Genomic DNA, 22,873 nt, shown 5'->3' with positions numbered 1-22,873 from the left:
AGAAGAAATCTACTAGCAAAATGATGTATGTGTAATTTCTCAAATGTCATTAGAGATTTAACATTAAATGATTTTGTGCACTTGTCTAGACACAACACGTGTTCTTTCAGCAGGACTTGGGCAGTCACAATGATTCAAACTCTCCCACAGTGTCTATAGCACGAGATGCACTTTGAGGGGAAAAAAAAAAAAAGTAGAGCAGAGGAGCTGAAACTTCCTATCCGAGTTGAGTAAATGTAAATTTTTACTCTGAAACGAGATATCCTTCCATGACAATAGGACAAAGGAAAACTGCCAGAAGTGGGAGGTTTGTAGGATAAACAGGTCAAGCCTACCAAGGAACACGCCTCAGAAAGTGATCTTTCAACATGGGAAGTTGCTAATAAATTCTCTCAGGTTTTTCCTCCCATCTCTGTGGCAATCCACAGCAAGTCACCATTAGTCACTAAAAGTATTAACCAACTCGGATGAGAATTTGCTTGACCTAAAATATCATTTCCTTTGTGCTACTTAACCAAAGATGAAGAAATTATGCAATGAATGTCTAAAACACCACTTAAAGTGTTCACTGAATTAAGAAAAACAAAAACAAATAAAACCACAAATAGGATGGCAAAGTTTCCAGGTCCAGCCATGGAGACAATTCCAGGAGACTTATTTGCATACTGCACACATCCGTGAATGACCAAAATGCCCTCCAAATTCTTGGTGAAGACGAATAGATACTTTTGTTCTTTCCTGATCTACTAAAAGCATGAGTTTTTCTTTATTATTTTTTTTCCTTTTTAGTTGCGGACTCGAACAATTACTGAACTGAAATAGAAAGAGAAGGTTTTACATTTTTGTCAGAAATCAGTGAGTGTTGGCACAAGCCCTATCTCCAGAGACTAATGAACTTTTCTTCAAACCCCAGTTAAGCCATGGACCTTGGCTGGCTCACTAGTCGGTCATGTGGAGCTAACAGCTTTTACAGGAGTAAATTGAGGTTGACAATGTTGAGAAAATAGGCCATAATTTTTGCTGCATTTGGTACTTCATGAAAGTGATCTTTCACTCGTTTGAATAACATGTGGTTCATATCAAGAGAGAATTAAATGAAATTTTCATATTAGCCACAGAGAAATATGTGTATATCTTTTTTTCTTTCAGAAATGAAGAGCTCAAAGCCAGCTTGCGAACCACACCAACAATCAAAGTGATGGTGAAAGATAGCTTGGCAGTTGAAACAGAAATTTAACCACATCTCTCACTGGGATCATTTATCCAGAAATACCATCAAACTGCTGTTCTTCCTAGAAACACTGATGGCTTCCACGACAAGGGAAGAGCTGACAGACATACTGTCTCTGGGGCAGAGGAAAAATAGACCCCATACAAAATCAAAAGGGGAAGATGCCTCAAAGTTCACATAGAACTTCAGTCTGAAGGATTAATTTTGCAGAGAACAGTACCAGCAGATACCTTCACAAGCTAGAAGATGTCTGCTTTCCATTTCTGCCCTATAGCTCCTTTGGACTATACACTTTTCATGCTTCAGCTAAGTGCTGCAATGGACCAAACTTTCTTTGTGCCAGAGAAAAAAATTGCTAACACTCCATTACTTCTAAGCTTCCCAGAGTTTGACAGCTTTTTTTTAACAGACAGGGAGCAATCCAGAGAGCTGCAGTGCAGATCACTGCAATGCAAACAAGCATGCCATACTCCCTATAAGGACTTGGCAGGCCTCCCAAGGGGACATCTACTGTAATTCAGGTGGTATTTTCCCAGCCACAAAAGAGGAGCTAAAGCATGGCTCCACAAGCAGATTACGTTTGCCTTGTCATTACAAAAACTCATCTCAAAACTTTTACATACTCCGGGCTACTTTGATAGCATGTTCTAACAAGAGCTCCAGGCCTTCCTTATGCAAACACGTCAGTATGCCACCACTTAAGCATTGCCAGTGAGAAGAATGAAACTCCCAGTGACACAGAACAATGATGAATGACAAAGCTCTCAGTTCCATCCCATACTGCTACCAGCAGCCACTACCCTGTGTGGTGCAGGTGGAAATGTGCACTCTAGCAACATGTGAGTAAGAGCGACTGCTCTGGTGCCCTGTCTTTGTTAAACATTTGGAACAGATAAAAAGGAAAATCTTCGGGAAGAGGATTAGTGCTATTTGCTTTGCATTCAGTCAACCACCAAACCATATTTTCAGTCTCAATTTTCTGCTGCCTTTGGGCAAGAAAAGGCCAGGATTATCTGGTCTGTTCCTTTAAGGATGTTGAATGTGAGCCAGCGGGAAGTGTCCTCAGAGGTGGTGTCCTCAGAACAAGTTGAGCTACTAGAACAGGGCAAGCAAGGAAGCAAAATAGAGTGCAGAAGCTGCAATTCACAGAGGACAGCTGAAGAAAGACTGTAGATCCCAAAAGGGGACCTTTCCTGTGGAAACAAGAAAAGAGGGGCTCAAGCACACAAGGTATGATTATATACTAGCTTTGGAAATCAGAAATCCAACAGTGATGAAAGAAAGATGGAGGGGGAGGAGATTACTTTGGTGGGGAACTGAAGGGCCAAGCTAGGCTGCGTAGGGGAAGAGCTGGTGGCCAAGTAAGAAATGACAGAGTGTACTGGGAAAACAAGAAACAGGTGGTTTTTCTGCAGCTACACACCAAAGCTTTTCAGCAACTCTCCAAAACTCAAGAAAAACGTAGAGTTATAAAAGATAAATTGATTGTGAGGTGAATAAATGAGAGCCTTAAGCATGAACACACAGATTTTGATGTCAGAGGTTTGTGATTATGAATGCAGAAAGGAGCAATGGTATCAGTGGCTGGCAGAGCCAAGCTGGGGCTGCAGCAGTGCTCTTTGTGATTCTGGGGTGCAAGGTGAGTGTGCACACTGCTGCAAAGAGAGAGGTACTCACCCCCTGCTCCCCACGGACAGCAGGCTGTCCTCACAGGACACAGTGCCCCTAGCACTTCCTGGCTCTGCAAATCTGTTAAATCGAGTGGGAAACTTCTCATCTGAAGTATCTGTAGTCATGCAAAGGTGCCTCCAATAGTAAGCCTGCAGAAAAAAACTACGTCTAACCCCGAACCGTGCATGTGTTGGAAAAGAAAGGATGCTCATACCAGGGTGCACGTGAAGATTTACTTGTATACAGCTCAACACAGAGATTGCTGCATGAGATGTTATTGCCTTACCACAAACGGCCAGTGTCAGACATGCAGGTCACAGCATTGAGTCCCAGGAAATGCAGAAGTCTCTGGACTCCCCAGAAGTCTGCCCATGTCCCACTCACATCTGAAGATGTGGGATATTTTGAAGGGTCCATGAAATCTGCCACACTTTCACTCCATGTGGCCTACTGGATATAGAACAAACCCAGGAGTCAAAAGAGACGGGCATATTGAACTTGAGAATCTAGTTTGAAAAAGGAAAAGATACAAACTGGGTAAGTCATAGAACTACCCTCTATTGATGCTCTGCATTGAAGTGCTAGAAATGCTTTTCAGCCCCTCTTCCTGATGCCTGTCTCAGAATCTTTGTGTGCCACATGAAGCATCCATATGGGGCCAGGGTGCTGTAAGGCATTAAAGGTTATTACGGAAAAGAAGAGTAGGAGGATGTTTTAGTGACCAGTTTAGGCAGAGCCCAAAATGGTCCTTGCCAAATCCACATTCACAGCACAAGTAACTCCCCAACAACAGGGAATGTCTTTCAGAATTTTTGAAATGTCTTTCATTGAATTCTCTGGATGTATCGCAAATTTTTATTGAGCACATAATTTCTTTGCTGGGCTCATCTTGCCCTCTAGTGGTCCACACTACAGAGCTGACATACAGCTGTAATTTCTGCTGTAAATCTTGCAACATTTATGCAGAAGTTGTGCATAAAATGAAATAATTCCAATTCTGTTTGATTTGCACTGTTTCTATGTGCATCATTAGGAAAATCTGAAGTCGTAATATGAAGTTATACAAGATGTAAAATGCTTGCTACCTCATACTTTACATTTCACACCCCAATTAACTTTTGTACCCTATGAGAGGATCCTCCACCCAGCCAGCCTGGAGTGACGCTGTCAACGCATGCACAAATATTTTTATTTGTTTTGGAAGAAACCTTCCTCATTTTTTTTTTTTTAATCTTAATTTTTGAGGAAAATGGTGCCCACGAAATACTTCTATTTTAAGACGAAGACAATATTTTGCCTGAAAAAAAATTGTTAGGAAGAAAAACAGAGATGACATCGAAAACAGAGCGACAGAAATAGCATCTAGAAACAGGAGCCCTACAGAGGGCTCCAAAAGATAGACTGCGTAAGTTTAGATTCCTAATATTGTTTAGATCAACATGAATATGGAATGTAACTTACACTGTACTCATTTCTTCTGCATGCTCCCAAATCATACCCATTTTCATTTCTCTGGGGCTCTATCCAGCAAAGTTGCAACAAGATTTAATTTATTCCTTAAGTCTCGGCTAGAGAAAAGAGCTGAAATATCTGCTTCATTTCACTTTAACTGCTATATTTAGTAACCACAAATGTTTTTTTATAGAGTGAACATTGGAGGCCTGCATCCAAACTGATGAAATCTAAGTACTTCTAACTGAGGATCTAGGTTTACATCTTTTCAGTATTTGTTAGTGACTGACCTTCTGGGCTCCAGTTCTCCATAACAGGAAAGCCAAACATCTTGGGGTGGAGGGGCAGGGGGGAGGGAATGGAGAAAACCAGTGATTACAAAATTAGAAAATAGGTTTGTTATTCAGCAAGGTGCTCGGTTGAGATCAGCCATGATGTCAAAGAATCACAGTAAGCAGCTATCTTCATCTAGGAAAGCTTTTCCTGTGGTTAGCTTGCTCAGTACAGAATGAATGACAGTGTAATTTGCCTCTCATTTACAGATCTTCCAAATCTTTATACACTGTCAACAGAGAAACAGCAGAGGTATGTACAGAAAGCTTTTCACTTTTGAGTGAAGAAAGATGTTTTCCAGATGCCAACATTTAAAGAACACTACTTAACACAAGAAACCAGAAAATATAATGAATAATAAAACATCTTTGTGTGTTGGGCAGTGCCAGCTAAGAAACCTCCTCCCCAGCTTTGCCATGGGCTGCTGGAAAAATAAGGAAAGCGACACCTGGACTTTTCCCACCCTGATCCTCTGCCTCTATGGATTCTTCTACATGATGAAGCCATCAGAGCCTTTTCTAACCCCTTACCTAACTGGATCAGATAAAAACCTGACAATAGATGAGGTATGATTTTCTCTGCTTTTTGTGTTCCACTGAGAACATGAAATTAAATGTAGAACTTTACACAAAGTTTTAAACAGCCTTGGCAGGTTACAGTTTGCAGGTGGCATAAATGAAAAAGATAAATAAATGAAATACATTTATTTTCATAAATGAAATACACATAAACAGGGTTTGTAAAACTTGAGATTCAGTACTCTGTTTAACAGACTCATGATGCTTCAGAACAGACTGTTTCTATATATGACATTTTTTCATCTCTTCTATAAATCAATTTAAATAAATGAACTTATTTTCACCAAGAAGAATTAGACTACTTCTTCACTTCCAGGTTACCAACCAGGTTTTCCCAGTGTGGACATACTCCTACCTCGCGCTCCTCGTCCCCGTCTTCCTGATCACTGACTACGTGCGCTACAAGCCCATCCTCCTCCTCCAGGGCATCAGCTTCATTGTCACGTGGCTCCTGCTCCTCTTTGCACCCGGGCTGGTGGCCATGCAGGTGATGGAATTCTTCTACGGGATGGTGACAGCCACTGAGGTTGCCTACTACGCCTACATCTACAGCGTCGTCAGCACTGATCACTATCAGAGGGTGACAAGCTATTGCAGGAGTATCACTCTCATTGCAGCCACCCTTGCTGCCGTGCTGGGACAGCTCCTGGTTTCCTTAGCAGACGTATCCTACTTTCACCTCAATGCCATTACTCTGGCTTCCGTGTCCCTGGCCTTCGTGTGCTCCTTTCTCCTCCCAATGCCTCAAAAGAGCATGTTCTTCCATAGGAAAGGCAGCTCAGAAACCCTCCCACAACCAGACAGAGTTGTGGCTGGGCTCAGTTCCAACACGTCATTGAGCTGCCAAGAGGACCGGGACTGTGCAGCTGCTGACACGGGACTGAACCCAGCGCAGCAGGCTCAGCAGCCCGAGCCCCAGCACCACGTGCTGAGAGTCCTGGTGCAGCTGGGCAAGGACCTGAAGGATTGCTACAGCTCTAGGAAGCTTCTTTACTGGTCCCTGTGGTGGGCTTTGGCTACTGCAGGCTTTAACCAAGTTGTGAACTACATCCAAGTGCTGTGGGATTTCCGAGCTCCATCTCACAGCTCTGCAGTGTACAATGGAGCTGTTGAAGCAGTGGCAACATTCCTGAGTAAGTTACATTCTAAGCATCAATCAAAGGTTGCCTCAAAAGTTTTACTTTAGAACATTTTTTCAGTTCTTTTTCATTGCAGATGCTGCAGGAAAGCAGTATACAGGTTGTGCATTCAAAATGCTGTTTCTGATGTACAGAACAGTGCACATGTGAGCAAAGCTATTATTCTATACAACTGCGGCAACAAACTTTATACGACTGGTATGCAGAGAGCATAAATCCCATGAATCTTACATTCATTTGAAGGCACACATGCCTCTTTTGACAGGGTTTTGAATTTTGTTTTCTATTCTCTCCACAGCCTCCCTGCCAACCAAGTAGCTCTACAGTTCCCATAGCAATAGCATAAAGATGAGTTTTCCATAAATATTTTACACACGAAGAGAGTACACCTCTCATTAAGAGTTGTCTCTAGTGAAATGTTCTTGCACAGCAGGAAGCAAAAAATTTCAGTCATTTCAAGATATGGAGGTTTACAGGAAAAAGTGCTTACTCAGTTCGCAGTGGTACTGATGTTAACAATTACTCTTGCAGCAGGAGCAGATGTCCACCCTGCACAAGCAAAGTAACGTTATCCAAAGGCAACGTAAGAGGATACCATTATGACTTGGCAGCATTTCACATTCATATTGTGCTGCTGTAGAAGTAATTGGGACGTGATCCAATAGAAAATTTAAATATATCTTCATTGTAACTGGCCATTCACTACCCTTACTGTCATTAAGGAGAACCAAATACTTCTAAGTTTAAAAATTACTCTCATATGAAGGTAGGCAGCTAACTTAGACCAACTGAATGATGCACTAAAAACACTTAACTCCTATGTGCCTACTCCATGAAGAATACATCTTCTCATGGCAATGCTTAGTTCTCATTGCAGAGGTTTTTAAATTGTATGAGATCCCATAAGATGGTAATTTGGATGGCTTACCTTCAAAATAGACGTGTTTTTGTAGGAAACCCACCAAGATCAAATAGCACCTACCCTTTATCTCTTTTTTTTTTTTCTTGAGTATATTCACTTGATATTTTACAGAAGTCCTCCTTTTTTGGGTGTCCTTATTGAGCTGCACAGACCTAAACTATTGACCTTGCTAGCTTGTCTATAGCGTAAGCTCATAGAAAATGGAAGAATTGTTCCTCAAGCTCCAAACAGCATTCCTAAATCTCTCCCTAGAAGCGCATGCTGTGTACATACAAATAATGAATCCTTACACAGAACAGCTTCTCCAAGAAGTGGAATAAAACACTAAGAAAAGAATAGCAGATACTTCAAATTATTGTCTAAAAACAACCAGCCTTCTGCCTAATTTTGGAACTAATCTACTTCATTATTCAATGCTGCCTTTTGGTAGGTGAGGGCGGCAAGCCTTAGTGGTGTAGGCAATATAACAGATGTAATGTTTGCTTCTTTCTTGTTACTCTTTATTTTCTAGGCTCAGTAGCATCTTTCATAGTAGCATATATGAAAATGAACTGGGACCTGCTTGGAGAACTGGCATTAGGAATCTTCTCCACAGTAGATGCTGTTTCTTTATTTCTCATGCACTTTACTACCAATATCTGGGTGTGCTATGCCAGCTACCTCATTTTCAAGGCAAGCTATATGCTCCTTATAACAATAGCAACGTAAGTATAAACCCTCACCTATCATGACATGCATAATACTTACAATACTTCAAGTTTACCTTGAGCATCCCTCATTTTACTCATCCCTCATTTTACTCTCATCTAGTACTAGATGCAAGTGTTCAGGTAAAGACAAGGACACTTAAGTGTCTACTTATGGTCTAAGTATCCTTGTAAACAAACATAAAGAAAAGTTATTAAAAGAGCACTCATCAATTGCCTATGCAGAAGTTAAACATAGTATAGGGTATATTTACTCTTAAAGGCCATAACAGCAAAGCATAAGTTACTTTCCCCTTGCACATATACTGGCATAGATGCAAAGTGAACCAGAGGGACAGCACAACTATCTTGGAAAAGCAGATCTGGGAAACCATATTCTAAAATCCCTTATGTCCAGACCACTTTGCTGATATATATAATCCTCAATGATATTACAATGTAAACATGAAATAAAAGAGCATGGGGCATTTAAACTCAAACAAGACATCTAATGAGATCAAGTTATTTTGTTGTCAGAAACTGAAAATATAATATTCGCAAAACATTTTTATTACTCCATTTATTGTATTGATAGTCTTTAGCATAACATTTTACCATACTACTTCTTTAACAAATAGCAAATGCACCTTTGTGTCAAAAGCCATAATGATCCAGTCAATTAAAAAAAATGAGAAAGAAAGAAAAAGCTGATAAAACTACAGGACATGACAAAACAATACTCATCTTTAACAAAGTCAATTAAACCCTCCACTTATATTTTGGTGGATTTTTAGTATATTATAGTAGAACACACCTGAACTACTTCAACATATTCTATAGAAAAAATAAAAACTTCCATCAAAAAGCTGCGAAAAATTAGTTCAAAGCATTCTGCAGGGATATTTGTTCAGATAAAAACTTGGGAGGTAAATATTGCTATGAAAGACTGTTGCCAAAACAAGATTTACATCAGAAAAAATGGTTTCAAGATATAACTATTACCATTACATTATTTCTCTTTCTTGCCTTAATGAATAGTCTCTATCTCAACCTGTGAGTTCTAATTTTTCCCTCCTGATTCTCTCCCCCCATCCCACTGGGGGAGGAGGAAAGAGCACACAACTGCTTGGTGCTGAGCTGCACGCTGGGTGAAACCTCAGCACCTGCCTATGTCACCATAGGTTCCAGATCGCAGTCAACCTGAGCATGGAGCGCTATGCTTTGATGTTTGGACTGAACAACTTCATTGCACTGGTGATTCAGACCATCCTTACAGTAGTTGCTGTGGACTCAAAAGGCCTGGGACTGGACATCGTGACTCAAGTATGTGCTTGTTAACTTGCTTCCCTTTCATTATTCAGCCAATTCATCTTCAGAAGTTTACAAAAAGAAACTGTAATGCAAAGAATAATTTATTTCCCTTTCTTCTATAGAAATCAAGGCAGCACATCTGGTGTTAGCCTTCCTATTTGCCTTTTAATGCAGCATTTAAGATTTCTAATGATGAGAAACAACTTTCTAAAGGTGATGACTCCACACCTTAAATAACTTGACCCTCATACCTCACTAACTTTTGCTAATTCATAGGGCATTGAATAACATCCTCTGCCCAAAAAATTAGGCTGGTTCTCAGATGTTGAATCAACATAATCCCACACTGTCAGGGGACCTCAAGACCATGAGACAGCACGGATTATTGAAATTACTTCAGTTCAAGGACACTTGCCTTCTAATTGCAGCTCAAGAGTAAACCTGATTGATATCTCAAGATGAATAATGCCTTGCTACCCGTGGTTTGGTCATTCAATCTGGCGTGGGATATCCTCTCCCACATCAATGTCCACAACTTCAATCAGACTAATTCCATTCACGACAGTCAGTTGAAACTTACCAACTTCAGCATTTTCTCAGTTGGCATCCGAGAAGCTGAGGCAACTTCCTGCTCCCATGGATTTGAAGAAAATTAAAACTATCCAAATGTTCTCCATGGAGATAGCAAAAGTTACTTGGATAAATGAAAGATTAAATGAAAGATTAAAGATTAGGTCTTGAAGATTAAGGACAGGAACACCCACAGACTTCATAAACAGACTTCATAAATAGGCCGCTGTTGTTGGAAATACTGATTCAAATTCGTATTACATTTACTGAACCCAGTGTGGTGATCTCAGTGAAATGTGCGAGTAAGAGCAGGAAAAGGACAAACTTGGACTCTTCACTTGCATGATTCATTACTGTGTGAGTAATGGACATGCTGTCTCTACATTTCACAATAATATAAAAAAAAAATCCTGTTCCTATCCCTTCCCCCCTCTGATGTTTAATAGGAAGCATAAGGATTGGGAACAACGTGGCAGTTCTCCATTCTTCAAAGTACTGCCTTCTGGAAAAGCTTGAGATTTCACTTAATGACAAAGCAAAAAGTTCAAACATTGAAACTATGTCAGAACATAGGTAAACAAAATTGTGTCTGTTTTCAGGAGAAGCAGTGCTTCTCAACCATGTGTTTTTCATCAATTTTTCTTTTTTTCTTTTTTTTCTTTTTTCCTCTAGTTTTTAATTTATGGTAGCTACTTTTCAGTCATAGCTGGGATTTTCTTGATCAGAAGTATTTGCTTGCTTGTCTCAAGAAAGTGCAACAGGAAAACAGTGAGATTTTGGAAAGAGCCTCAGAACCTCACTGAACATGAATCAAAAGAACAGACTGTAACTGGCTGTGCGACACGGCTGTAAGAGTTGGGCAGACTGCTCACGTGGCCCAGCCCTCATGGGAGAGGAGCTCCTGCTGCAGCACACAGGGAACCACGATGCAAGAGGAACTTACAACGCAACCCCAAAAAGCTACGCTGAATCACTGCAGCACTTCCTTGCAACATATGCCAGCTTAAGATCAACATAATGGCACTGTACCAAGAATAAAAGATAAGTTACTTCAGATTCTTATTTATTTTCTTATAAATAGCTTGATAGCAGTAGTTTATACATAAAGAAAAGCACAGCAACCACCTTGGCATTATGCTGCGCACAACTGAAAAGATCGGAGTTCACTCTGCTTGCTTGTCTAGTTCTTGCAACCAGTGTTACCAAGCTGCTTCTATGCACACTTGCTCATGAGTGTATGTGCGCCTATTCTCTACTTCTGCCCTTTGCATGTACCTTGCTCTGAGCTGAGGAGGAAGATATTGCATCATTATACTCTCTCCTACCCAAATACAGACAGTTCAGCGGTAGATGACTCCCTTAGAATTTAAAAGCCCACTACTGAAGCAGGCCTTGTGCACATAAAAGCTGAAAGGCAGAGTTTGCACAACCTATCTGAAGGTCCGTCAAAACTCTGCAATGCCACAGTTGTTGTATTATCCTTGTCTGAAAGCAGCAACCTACACGGTGCACTGAATTCACAGCGATCTCAGCATGGAAGGGTAAAAAAAATTTGGATTCAGATCCCCACAGACCACTGAAGGTTGGCCGTGTCCCTTTGACTTCCACACTTAAGATATTTATAAACATTGATAAGATCCCCTCTGAGTCTTTTCTCAAGGCTGAACAGACCCAGGTCTCTCAGCCTGTTCTTGTAGGGGAGAATGCAGAATAGAGGCAGAAAAGAGGGATTATAAATGAGTTTGCATATTAAATACTTAGTTTGATACAAAAATATATCCACATGTTAAAGTTATTTCTGTACTGCAGTTTGCTTCAAGCTTGCAATACCTACATCTAACTAATAAAAATAGAAAATACTTAGCATTTGCAGAATATTTTTCTTGTGAAGAGACAAGATACCATGTGTACAAACATTTATGCTTTTCATAGACTGGGCATCCCCTGCAACCAGCAAACTATCCAGGAGTGAGAGGGGGCAGGAAAGAAGTTTGCTTCAAGTCTCAAGAAAATCAGTGGGACTTAACCAAATGAAGACAGCTTTTTTCTAGTCCATTTGTTTAGTGCTGTGCATTGTTTCTATATCCCCAGTTGCAAAGTGGCTTTAAGTAGAACATTTTAACCAATGCAGCATAAAAGAAGGAGATGTACTTATTCTCTGCTAAACAGTATCTTGTTACTACAGAACTGCGTATGTGGAAAAAAGGAACTCGGTATTTCCTCAAGCTGTCTTTGGTACAAAAAGTTAAATATCTCCCTGCATCTGGTAAAAGGAAAGGGATTGGCAACATGCCAAACTTTGCTGTTACGTAAAAATATATTAACAGTAGTAAACTTCAGAAAAGGAGCTAGAAAAAAAAACAACTGGTATAAATAACATTAAAAGTTCCTCTGTTTTGAATTGCTCACAGCTCGCCATCTTCCATGTACTGCCACTAAGGAGTAAAGGAACCAAGCAAATAGAATCACAGAATGGCCAGGGTAGGAAGGGACCTCAAGGATCATGAATCTTCAAACTCCTGCCACATGGCAGGGCCACCAACCTCCACATTTAATGCTAGACCAGGCTGCCCAGGGCCCCATCCAATCTGGCCTTGAACACTTCCAGGGACGGGGCATCCACAACCTCTCTGGGCAGCCTGTTCCAGCACCTCACCACTCTCATGGTAAAGAATTTCCCCCTGACGTCCAACCTAAATCTCCCCTCCCTCAACTTAAAACCATTTCCCCTCATCCTGCAGTTATCTACCCTTTCAAAGAGTTGATTCCCCTCCTGTTTGTAGACTCCCTTTAAGTACTGAAATGCTGCAATGAGGTCACCCCGCAGCCTTCTTTTCTCCAGGCTGAACAAGCCCAGCTCCCTCAACCTGTCTTCATAGGGGAGGTGCTCCAGTCCCCTGATCATCTTTGTGGCCCTCCTCTGGACCCTCTCCAACAGCTCCCTATCTTTTTTGTACTGAGGGCTTCACACTTGGACGCAGTATTCCAGATGGGGCCTTACAAGAGCAGAGTAGAGGGGAACAATCACCTCCCTGTCCCTGCTGGCCACCCCTCTTTTGATGGAGCCCAGGATCCCATTTGCCTTCTGAGCTGCAAGGGCACACTGCTGGCTCATGTTAAGTTTTTCATCTTCAAGACAAGATTAGTATATGTAGCTTTTAGTTATAGAGAGCACTGTCTTCAGAAAACAGACAAGACTTTTATACACTTACATTCCTGTCCTCTAGAATTTCCAAAAAAGATTCTGGGGTTGGGAGTTTGGAGGAATATTTGAGAGGGGAACGGATAGGGAAGCTCTTAGGAGTGTTAGGAATGACAACAGAATCATAATCAGCAACACAAAGGTAAAGCCTCATGTTATCCTGAGTTTTTAGCAGCAAGACAGTGTTGATCCAGCAATCACTTACTTGTTTCATCCAAACGACTGAGATGCACGTGTGCTGCTGTGTGTTCATGTACGACACACATGATTTGAAGAAGCCATAATTGAGGCTTCCACCTCCCCTTGCAGCTGAGCTTATCATGAGGGACTCATCTCTCCTCTAAGCATGCCTCTAAGGATTCCACATAACCATTGCTATCCCAAGCAACAGCCCCATCTAAGAGCAGCACCAACTGCCCTTGAAGCACCACCAGGTTGGGGGACAAGTTTTCCATTAAGATACAGTCAAGCTGGTAAGGCCCATTCTGGAAAACAAAACAGCAAGAAAATTGCATAGTTTCATTCAAAGCCAGGAGGTATTAGGCAAGCATGGCGTGGGCTAGCAGAGAAATCCTGGCCAGCAGCCACCTTTCAGCCAGCCAGGTGATGGACCACCCAGCAGCGTTTTCTCCACACTTAATTTCATTTTTCAGAAGCTTTTTGTAAAGTGCAGGAAACACAAAAAGAGAGAACAGGCCTGCCTTCTCCAAACACTCACCTGTTATTGGAAATCAAGATCTGAATTTAGGGTTGGTTTTTGTAACCTTCCTCTGAGGTCGCAGCAATGCTACCTTAATATACTATTTAGACTAAGTATTTTCAATGTTAAGACAGAGCTCATAGCATGCTATAAGGGGGCTTTTATTGTCTGCAAAACACTTGCACTTCAGTTGTTCCACTTGACTCTCAGACAGACAGCCTCCCTGAGCACACTGAGAATCTAACGCTTTGCTCAGCCATTTATTCAGGAATGAGACTGGAATGGAACTTGATTCTTCCACTGAGATGCATCTCCTCAATTCTACGTACACCACTGAACAACCTTTGACATAACAGAGGCTGAAGTCCCACCACAAGTGCACCTTGATCCGAGCTGTTAATTTACAACTGTTTGTGATTAGGAGAAGCGTAGGGAAAGAAACACTGGTGAGAGTGTGGTCGGTTAAAAAGTAAACTTTCAATTTACCAATTGTGAACAGTTTCTTGACAAATTTCTGGTGCGTTTGCTTTTTCACTACATTCTTACACAGGTTATGGATTGCTGGAAAGGAGCCATATGCAGCAGTTGGATTTATCCCACGCTCATCATCTGTGTGAATGGGTTTTTCTCCACAATGAGACCTTCAGAATCTTTTCTCACACCTTACCTAACCGGACCAGACAAAAACCTAACAGTTGAGCAGGTATGTAACTGTTCTCTGAAGTAATAATTGAAGTGTCTAAGGCAGTAAGCCTTTGGTTATTGCTGTAAAGGGAGACAAAGCGTTCAGCAAAACATGTATATTTTGTATAAAAATTCACATTTAAGATCGTGCTGGAGAAGGATAAGGGTTCTCCTCTTTTCAAGGAGGTAAACATTTTGAAGTTCCAACATTCCTGGTATTTAAAGCCAAATTTGGATGTTGTTTGAATAAATGGATTCTTTCAGCAAAATCAGGTCAACCAGATCCCCTCTCCCAAGAGAAACCCAGGAGGAGCAACACAGACCTATTTACTCTTATTGTGGCACTAGTTACATTAACAGTGAAGTAGTTTTGGAGAGAAAACAGAAACAGACTTTGACTGATGAGCTGTCAGATTATTACCTACAAGGTCTGCTCCAAAAGTAACGCCTCCTGTCTTATTATTAGGTTGCTCCACAACATCAGAAGCAGATGGTGGTGGTACAGCAGTTAAACCTTCCCACCAATATCCCTTTACATTTTGTTGCTGTGTGACAGATGGCAGCAGAGGGGCAGTCTGAAAGAACAGTGTCTGACATGGAAGCATGTGTGAAACAAAGGGGTGCCAATGAATCCCTCCACGTGGAATGAATTACACCCACTGACATTCATGGACTCTTGCTCAACGTGTACGGAGACACAACAGTGAATGCGAGCACAGTGAGGCGCTGGGTGGTGCATTTCAAGCAGTGCTTACAACAGCAGTGGGTCAACTCCACTGGTGCAGATTTTTACAAGCACAGCATGCAGGCTCCTTGCTGACAAAAAAAGTACAGCAAATGGTGGTGACTATGTGGAAAAATAGAATTTTGTAGCTGAGAACTTTCCCTATCAAATAGTGTTATTGTGCTGCCTGTATCTGTTGTGGTTTCCATGGTAATAAATACAAAGCAATATCTTCAGAGTGATCTATATTACAAGGCTGCATATTTATCTATACAAGACAGATTCACATTTTAAAGTATTTTTAATTATTTTTTTTTCTATTTACTTTTTTTTGTTGTTCTTTAAAGCATGTTTCTAGAGCACACTTTGTAACAGAAGAGGACATAGTTAACAAGTGAGTCATGAATTTAATGATATAATTAGAAAACACAAGCTTCATACACCCACATACTGCAAGTATGAAGAACAGCCATTCCTGACTTGCCCTTGCAAATGTTAAGGCAGTGTTAGCATAGCACAAAGACCAGATTTTTTTCTGAAAAATGACTTTTTTTGTGGAGTAGAGAGTAATTTGTTTGTTTGTTCTCCTGGGGAGGTATTATTATTTCCTTCTGAACCATAAAGGGAAATTATCTATGTATTTCATGTAAGAGAGGTCCTGATAGGATACCTACTTCTGATCTCATCAACAATCTACTCAGAATTGACAGTACAGACTTGCTCTTTCCGTTATTCCATGGGTGTCCAATCTTTTGGCTTGCCTTGGCTGCACTGAGTGAATAGAAATCATCTTAGGCTCCATATACATTAGTAGCTCCAAAAGCAATGCCTCTTATTTATTTCCATGGAAAATACAACAGATACAGACAGCACAATAACACTGTGTGATAGGGTTTGAATTTTGTAAATTCTCATTTACAAAACACTCTTTTTCCATACAGTCACCACCATCCGCTGTACTTTTTTTTTTTTTGGTCAGCAAGGAACAAGAGCCCACATGCTGTGCTTCTAAAAAATCTGCACCAGTGGAGATGACCCACTGCTGTTGTCACCGCTGCTGTAATGCACCACCCACTGCCAGGCCTCCATACACATTCAGCAAGTGTCCATGAATGTCACTGGGTACCATAGTTTCTACATGGAGGAATTCAGTGGCAAATCTTTGTGCTACGTCACACACTTCCACATCAGATGCCATTCTTTCAGACCGCCCCTCTGCCACCATTGTTGGCAAGGTTCAACTTCTACTGCCATCCCTCCAATATCCACCTCTGACATCATGGGCCACCACCATAACATAGGAGGCATTACTTACACAATGGTCCTCATGCAATATATAATATTGTTATTGTATGTAAAATAAAAAAAATTAAGATACATTTTCTATTTTTTTTTTTATTACAATACCTAAAAAAAACCCAAAACCATAAAATGAGTGGAATTTTAGACCTTATCTTTGTGAACCAGACTGATGCTTTAGTTTCAATGGCAATGGCTGCATCTCTTAGTAAATTCTCCAGGTCTTCAGCAGAGATTTTTTTTTTTTATGAAATTTGACTGTTCCTGTGCTTCATCCTTCAAAATTTTTCACTGTCTCTCTATAGATTCCATTTGAAAATTCACAAATAACATTTATGTTGATTGAAAAAGGAGTAGCAAATGGAAAAAAAAAAATTGATGGCTTTTTTTTCCCTATAATCTTGAAACTTCCTGTGAAATTCCTTGATTAAAATGGAAAGCATGGCCACATATATTTTGCCATCCACAGAACTATGTTTATCCTATGTATCAAAATCCATGAATTTACTTGCCATTATTTGAACTGGCACTGTAGTACCCCATGTCCCGGGTCCAGCCCAGACAGGGTTCACAGCACACTGTTGTTGGGGTGCTGCTGAGGGGCCAGGCTGCTCAGCAGGGCACCACCACCACTGCGATGACACACACACAATTTATTTTCAGGCCATCAATGCATAGAACACCAACTGAAACTTACTCAAATAAAGCATCATCAAAAGGAATGTGGTTTTTTTTTTTTTTTTTTTAAATTAGAGGAGAGGTGATCAGAGGTATACAATTCAAGCAAAACTTGAAACTGAATGGGTACTAATTTTCAGTTACTGCAGGGAATGGAATCTGATGCAAGATAGATTTTGCTCTGACGCAAGCACAGTTCTTCTAGGTTACCAATCAGGTTTTCCCAGTGTGGACATACTCCTACCTCGCGCTCCTCGTCCCCGTCTTCCTGATCACTGACTACGTGCGCTACAAGCCCATCCTCCTCCTCCAGGGCATCAGCTTCATTGTCACGTGGCTCCTGCTCCTCTTTGCACCCGGGCTGGTGGCCATGCAGGTGATGGAATTCTTCTACGGGATGGTGACAGCCACTGAGGTTGCCTACTACGCCTACATCTACAGCATCGTCAGCACTGATCACTATCAGAGAGTGACAAGCTATTGCAGGAGTATCACTCTCATTGCAGCCACCCTTGCTGCCGTGCTGGGACAGCTCCTGGTTTCCTTAGCAGACGTATCCTACTTTCACCTCAATGCCATTACTCTGGCTTCCGTGTCCCTGGCCTTCGTGTGCTCCTTTCTCCTCCCAATGCCTCAAAAGAGCATGTTCTTCCATAGGAAAGGCAGCTCAGAAACCCTCCCACAACCAGACAGAGTTGTGGCTGGGCTCAGTTCCAACACGTCATTGAGCTGCCAAGAGGACCGGGACTGTGCAGCTGCTGACACGGGACTGAACCCAGCGCAGCAGGCTCAGCAGCCCGAGCCCCAGCACCACGTGCTGAGAGTCCTGGTGCAGCTGGGCAAGGACCTGAAGGATTGCTACAGCTCTAGGAAGCTTCTTTACTGGTCCCTGTGGTGGGCTTTGGCTACAGCAGGCTATAACCAGATTTTGAACTACATCCAAGTGCTGTGGGACTTCCGAGCTCCTTCCCACAGCTCTGCAGTGTACAATGGAGCTGTTGAAGCAGTGGCAACATTTTTAGGTAAGTAAAAACACTAGCAACTACTTCTAATTTGTCCCGTCCTGATAGCATCCTTCAGTAATGTCTTTGGTGCCTATTTCCTGTGAGGATCAAGGTCAGAGGACATAGTGTAAAAATTGAAGTATATTAACAGAAACTGCACTAGGAAGTGTTTCAATAGCAGACTAAACATTTCAAGGTGAGTGATCCTAGACAAACATTTTGTGACTGCATCCATATTCTGATCAATGAGTTCATCTCCAGCTGTGACATGCAGAGAGAAGGTGAGAGCTGTAATTGTTTAGCAGTAAGACACGGGATCTTATTAATTCACATAAATAACTGAAGAGGGAACTAAGAAGAGTTGAGCCAGACTCTTTCCCACAAAGCCCAAAGACTAAATAAGAAGAATAAATAAATAAGAATTCTAGAACTGACTGAACACTGAAGCAATTTGCCCAAAGCACTGGAGGAGTCTCCATCATTCAAAACCCTGATGTATCCTGAGCAGCTTGCTGAAATTGACCCTGCTCTGTGCAGTACCAAAGCAATCTCCAGAGTCCTCCAGCCTCAGCTATTCTGATTCTCCTGCTACTACTTGACTCATCCAAATGACATTCCTCTTTACCTGTGTGCCTTCTGTTTTGTGGCAACTTCAAAGTGCAATTTCATTTAAATTACTGAGCAGTACAATTGGAGCCTCACTCCCAAGCTCACATCTACACAATTACATCTCCTTCACACCAACAGCCTTATCTCAGGCTTCTACATGGAACTGCCAGTATATTTATACCAAATTTTGCTGAAGCTTCCAAACCTTCAAGACGACTGGTTTGAGCAGCATTCCCAAAAGATGCTTTTGTATCCTGTAGGACTTGATACTAAATCAAAGTACAGAAATCATTTAACATTAACAGGAACCTCTGGTTATAGTAGTTATGAACCAAAGGAGGAGACCTACTATGACTTTTTAATTATGCTGAAGAATATATACTGTCAGCAAATGAAGTCGATGAGTCCTGCCTGAAAACATCTGGGCAGCCAGTAGTACCCTGTGAACTGTTAAGTCTCACAGCTGTATAACGTGCCTAGATCAGATGTGGAGCTTAAGTTGCTTCCTATTGCACTCAAAATAAGGGCTTTTGATATACACAATTATCAATAAAGGGTTGACAACTAATGAGTTTTTTCCAACAGAAAATGAAGCTATGCCTCAAAGTATGAAGGAATGCAACAGATTTTCCAATTCATGTATAGATCTTCATGCAATGAACTCCACTATGCAGATTTTAACAGAAAGTGCTTGGTGAGGTTGTCCTTACTCTCAGTTGTCAAAAATGGAACAATACACCATAAACTGCTGCCTCCAGCTCTCAACATGAGGCACTTTCGCAGAGTACTTCAGCTTGAGAAAGCTCTATAAGCTACAAAAAAAAAAGAAAACTTAGAAGACTTATACAACACTTGTAGAAAATAGATAGAACCCACTCCATTATCAAAGCCCATTGGGCCCTAAGAAAAGGGCTCAAGAGCTCTGAGCATGGTTGATTTGCACAGTTATGCCATAACTCTAGAAGGACAGTAATATTTATTATTTTTATGTTTAGGCTCAGCAACATCCATGGCAGTTGGATATGTCAAAGTAAACTGGGATCTTACTGGAGAACTGGCTTTGGGAATTTTCTCTGCAATGGATGCTGGTTCTCTGTTTCTCATGTACTTTATTGACAACATCTGGGCATGTTACGCTGGTTACCTTGCATTTAAGGCATGTTATATGCTCCTTATAACAATAGCAACGTAAGTATAATGCACAACTGTTCAGTCAAGTTGATTCAGATCAGTAAAAATATCATACTTTCACATTAATAGAGTAAATAAGTTCCCACTGAAATAGGATTTTTAAATAGGTAATGATAGGAAAACATTGTTTCCAGCTCACATGAAATCACGCTTAGAAGTACAACTCAATCATTACAACAGCTTATTCCAAATAAGTTCCTTCTGCTGCATTTAGCTGTCCAATGCTTTATGTGCAAGTTGTCTTTCAACAATCAAGCAAACATACACAGCTCCTCACTTAGCAAAAATATCCACTCAAATTAGGTAATTAGGATGCATAATTGTGTGACAAATAGAGGGAGAAAAAATTTTGCCAAAATGAACATGTTAAAAACTTAATAGCTTTTTCCTGTCATGACTCCATTGTACACATGAAACAATTCCCAAATTTTCTCCCATAACCTGCAAGCATACAAGGTTCACCGTAGCTCAATTAAGCCGTACATTCATTTTCAGGTTCCAGATCGCTGTTAATCTTAGCATGGAGCGTTATGCTTTGATGTTTGGCTTCAACAACTTCATTGCACTGGTGATCCAGACAATTTTAACTATTGTTGTAGTGGATCCAAACGGTCTGGGACTGGGTATCAGCACCCAGGTAAGCCAAATCACTCACACTTCTCTCATATTCCTGCACTCCTCCAAAAGAAAGTTCTAATAGAAGTTTGGACTCTTGGAAGATATTAGTAGATGGGTTCGCTTAGAGCAGTTACCCACTTCATAGACAGTGAACTGGTATTAGATGCTACTGTCTCCCTGTCCTCTACTCCCATTAGTGTTGCATTTCAGTCATAACTTCAAGAACATTTTCCTAGAGCAGAAAGGAAAGAATACCACCTATTACTCAGTTCTCAGGCTTACTACTGACAAGTCCATTATAAAAACACCCTAAACAGAAGCAGGAACCAACCTGAAAAAATAATTCATGGAGCTTTATTACTAGGTTAATTTTAAGTTGGATACACTTTCAAGTTACATCAGTTCTGAAAATTGAGATTTTCTGCTCTACAAACTCAGAGTTTATACACACACTCATAAGGTCCAAGTCCCTAGCTTTCATCTTCTCAGAAAAGAGCTAGAAAGTACAGGGTAGTGGCCCTTCTCCATTTCTGAGGCACAGATGAGAAGTAACTAACAAAGTATTCTCTCCTCCTCCCTTTGTAACAGCAGACTCTAATGAATGAGGTCAAGCAGGTGGACTATCATCATTTCAAGATGAGATCATTCAGGAGCATGGGTGGCAGGAAGGGGAAGAAGGTAGCACAGGGTCACCCCTTAAGTTATTACCCAACAACAACAAAAGAAAACAGTTCTTGATATTCTTCATTTTCTCCCCATTTCTCAGTTTCTCATTTACAGCAGCTACTTTACGTTCATAGCTGGAATTTTCCTGATCAGAAGCATATACACCATTATCTCCATGAAATGCAGAAATACCAGCATGGCTGGTGAGCCCACTGGTCATTAAGGAATGTTGCAAAAAGATGAAAAGAATGACTGCAAGCAACACTTCAGAAGACTGCATCATCTAAACAATTAACTAGGGGAAACTTCATGCTCAACTAAACCTGTGCCTGTCACACAACCAACCAGACTTATGAGCCTCCAACATAAAGAGCTTCTTAAACAGGAAGATGCATTTTCCTGGTTTCCTTCACCAGTAAGTTCTAATACCAAACAATCCTCAATCTTCCATTTCAACTCAAATTCAGTTATGCAGTCCTGATGTAAAAACTTGTATTTTTGTTTGATGGATTGTCTCCCTCTACTCTGCCCTCATGAGGCCCACCTGATGTACTGCATAGAGGTCTGGAGCCCCACAAGAAAGACGTGGAGCTCCTAGAACAGGCCCAGAGGACAACCATGAAGATGACCAGAGGTCTGGAGCACCTGTCCTACAAAAAAAAGCTTGGGCTTGAAGAAGAGAAGATCTCATTGTAGTTGAATGGAGCTTAAAAGCTGGAAAGGGACTGACTTTTTACATGGTCTGATAGTAATAGAACAATGGGGAACAGCTTTCAACTATTGAGAGAGCAGAGATTTAGATTACACGTTAGGAATAAGTTTACTCAAAAGGCAGTGAGGCACTGTCAGAGAAGATGTGGATACCCTGATCCCTGGAGATGCTCAAGGCCAGGCTGGATGGGGTTCTGGGCAGCCTGAGCTGGTGGAGGACAGCCAGCACACAGTATGGGGTTGAACCTCCATGATCTTTAAGGCCCTTTCCAACCTAAGCCATCCTGTGATTTTATGAACACAATAGGAGAAAATTGCATACAGATACTTGAATCTCTCAGTGGCAGAGCTTATAGAACATCAGAGAACTTTCACTTTTGCTGAATATTTTAATTAATAATTAATTTTATTTACTCTTAGATACAAGGCATTCAAACGTTCCTGGGGAGCCTAAAGAAGCAACTGTCCTACAGCAGCACACAGATCTGTAAGACAGGTTGCCACAAACTTTTTGGACACTTGCACTTTTTCAACTGGAAGTTCTGACATGAATTTTTAAAGCAAGTTAATACAAATAATAATCAACCTTTCCTCACTCCACCTCAGCCTACAAAGATGCTACCACTGTATGTTCAACAATGGATTAATACATTCTCACAAATGACCAAACACATTCACTTCAGGTTCCACAGACAATGAATCCCTTCTATATCTAAAGTTGTGGCATCAAGAAAAATGCCATTTTGTTCAGAAAATGTTCCAGATGCAGTGACAGCAGGACTGTGAATCTGTTGAAGATGTCTTGTACTCATACACTGGCTTTCCCTTTTAAAGGTCTGTCTTGATAAAGAGCTCATAGCTTAAACAGTCAGCACACACCTTCATTATGTATGG

The 22,873-nt window shown here is 41.0% G+C and overlaps 2 protein-coding genes across 2 annotated transcripts; both read left to right on the top strand.

The window, feature by feature from the left end:
• The first annotated feature begins 2,054 nt into the window (after nt 1-2,054).
• LOC116230811 (thiamine transporter 2-like) lies at nt 2,055-11,151 on the top strand. Its single transcript, XM_090147288.1, has 7 exons — nt 2,055-2,461; nt 4,897-4,939; nt 5,071-5,253; nt 5,582-6,398; nt 7,838-8,030; nt 9,194-9,335; nt 10,566-11,151. The coding sequence occupies exons 3-7, from the start codon at nt 5,104-5,106 to the stop codon at nt 10,743-10,745; spliced, it is 1,482 nt and encodes a 493-aa protein (XP_090003414.1). The 5' UTR covers nt 2,055-2,461; nt 4,897-4,939; nt 5,071-5,103; the 3' UTR covers nt 10,746-11,151.
• Nucleotides 11,152-11,744: 593 nt separating this feature from the next.
• On the top strand, nt 11,745-22,778 carry LOC116230907 (thiamine transporter 2-like). The gene is made up of 6 exons (XM_090147286.1): nt 11,745-12,559; nt 14,346-14,498; nt 17,386-18,202; nt 19,789-19,981; nt 20,480-20,621; nt 21,369-22,778. Exons 1-6 carry the CDS (start codon nt 12,557-12,559, stop codon nt 21,489-21,491), a joined length of 1,431 nt encoding a protein of 476 aa, XP_090003412.1. The 5' UTR covers nt 11,745-12,556; the 3' UTR covers nt 21,492-22,778.
• The last annotated feature ends 95 nt before the right edge of the window (nt 22,779-22,873 follow it).

The sequence above is a fragment of the Phasianus colchicus genome, chromosome 10 (genome assembly GCF_987193195.1).
Source record: "Phasianus colchicus chromosome 10, bPhaCol1.hap1.1, whole genome shotgun sequence".
In the NCBI taxonomy this organism is placed as follows: domain Eukaryota; kingdom Metazoa; phylum Chordata; class Aves; order Galliformes; family Phasianidae; genus Phasianus; species Phasianus colchicus.
This window is presented reverse-complemented; position numbering and strand designations above follow the sequence as displayed.

Bases quoted from the DNA above. Each gene is read 5' to 3' on its own strand.
- LOC116230907 (XM_090147286.1), top strand. The intron at 19,982-20,479 runs GTAAGTATAATG...ATTCATTTTCAG, and splicing joins CTCCTTATAACAATAGCAAC to GTTCCAGATCGCTGTTAATC. The intron at 20,622-21,368 runs GTAAGCCAAATC...CCCATTTCTCAG, and splicing joins GACTGGGTATCAGCACCCAG to TTTCTCATTTACAGCAGCTA.
- LOC116230811 (XM_090147288.1), top strand. From the start codon at position 5,104: ATGGGCTGCTGGAAAAATAAGGAAAGCGACACCTGGACTTTTCCCACC. The intron at 5,254-5,581 runs GTATGATTTTCT...CTTCACTTCCAG, and splicing joins AAAACCTGACAATAGATGAG to GTTACCAACCAGGTTTTCCC. The intron at 9,336-10,565 runs GTATGTGCTTGT...TTTTTCCTCTAG, and splicing joins GACTGGACATCGTGACTCAA to TTTTTAATTTATGGTAGCTA.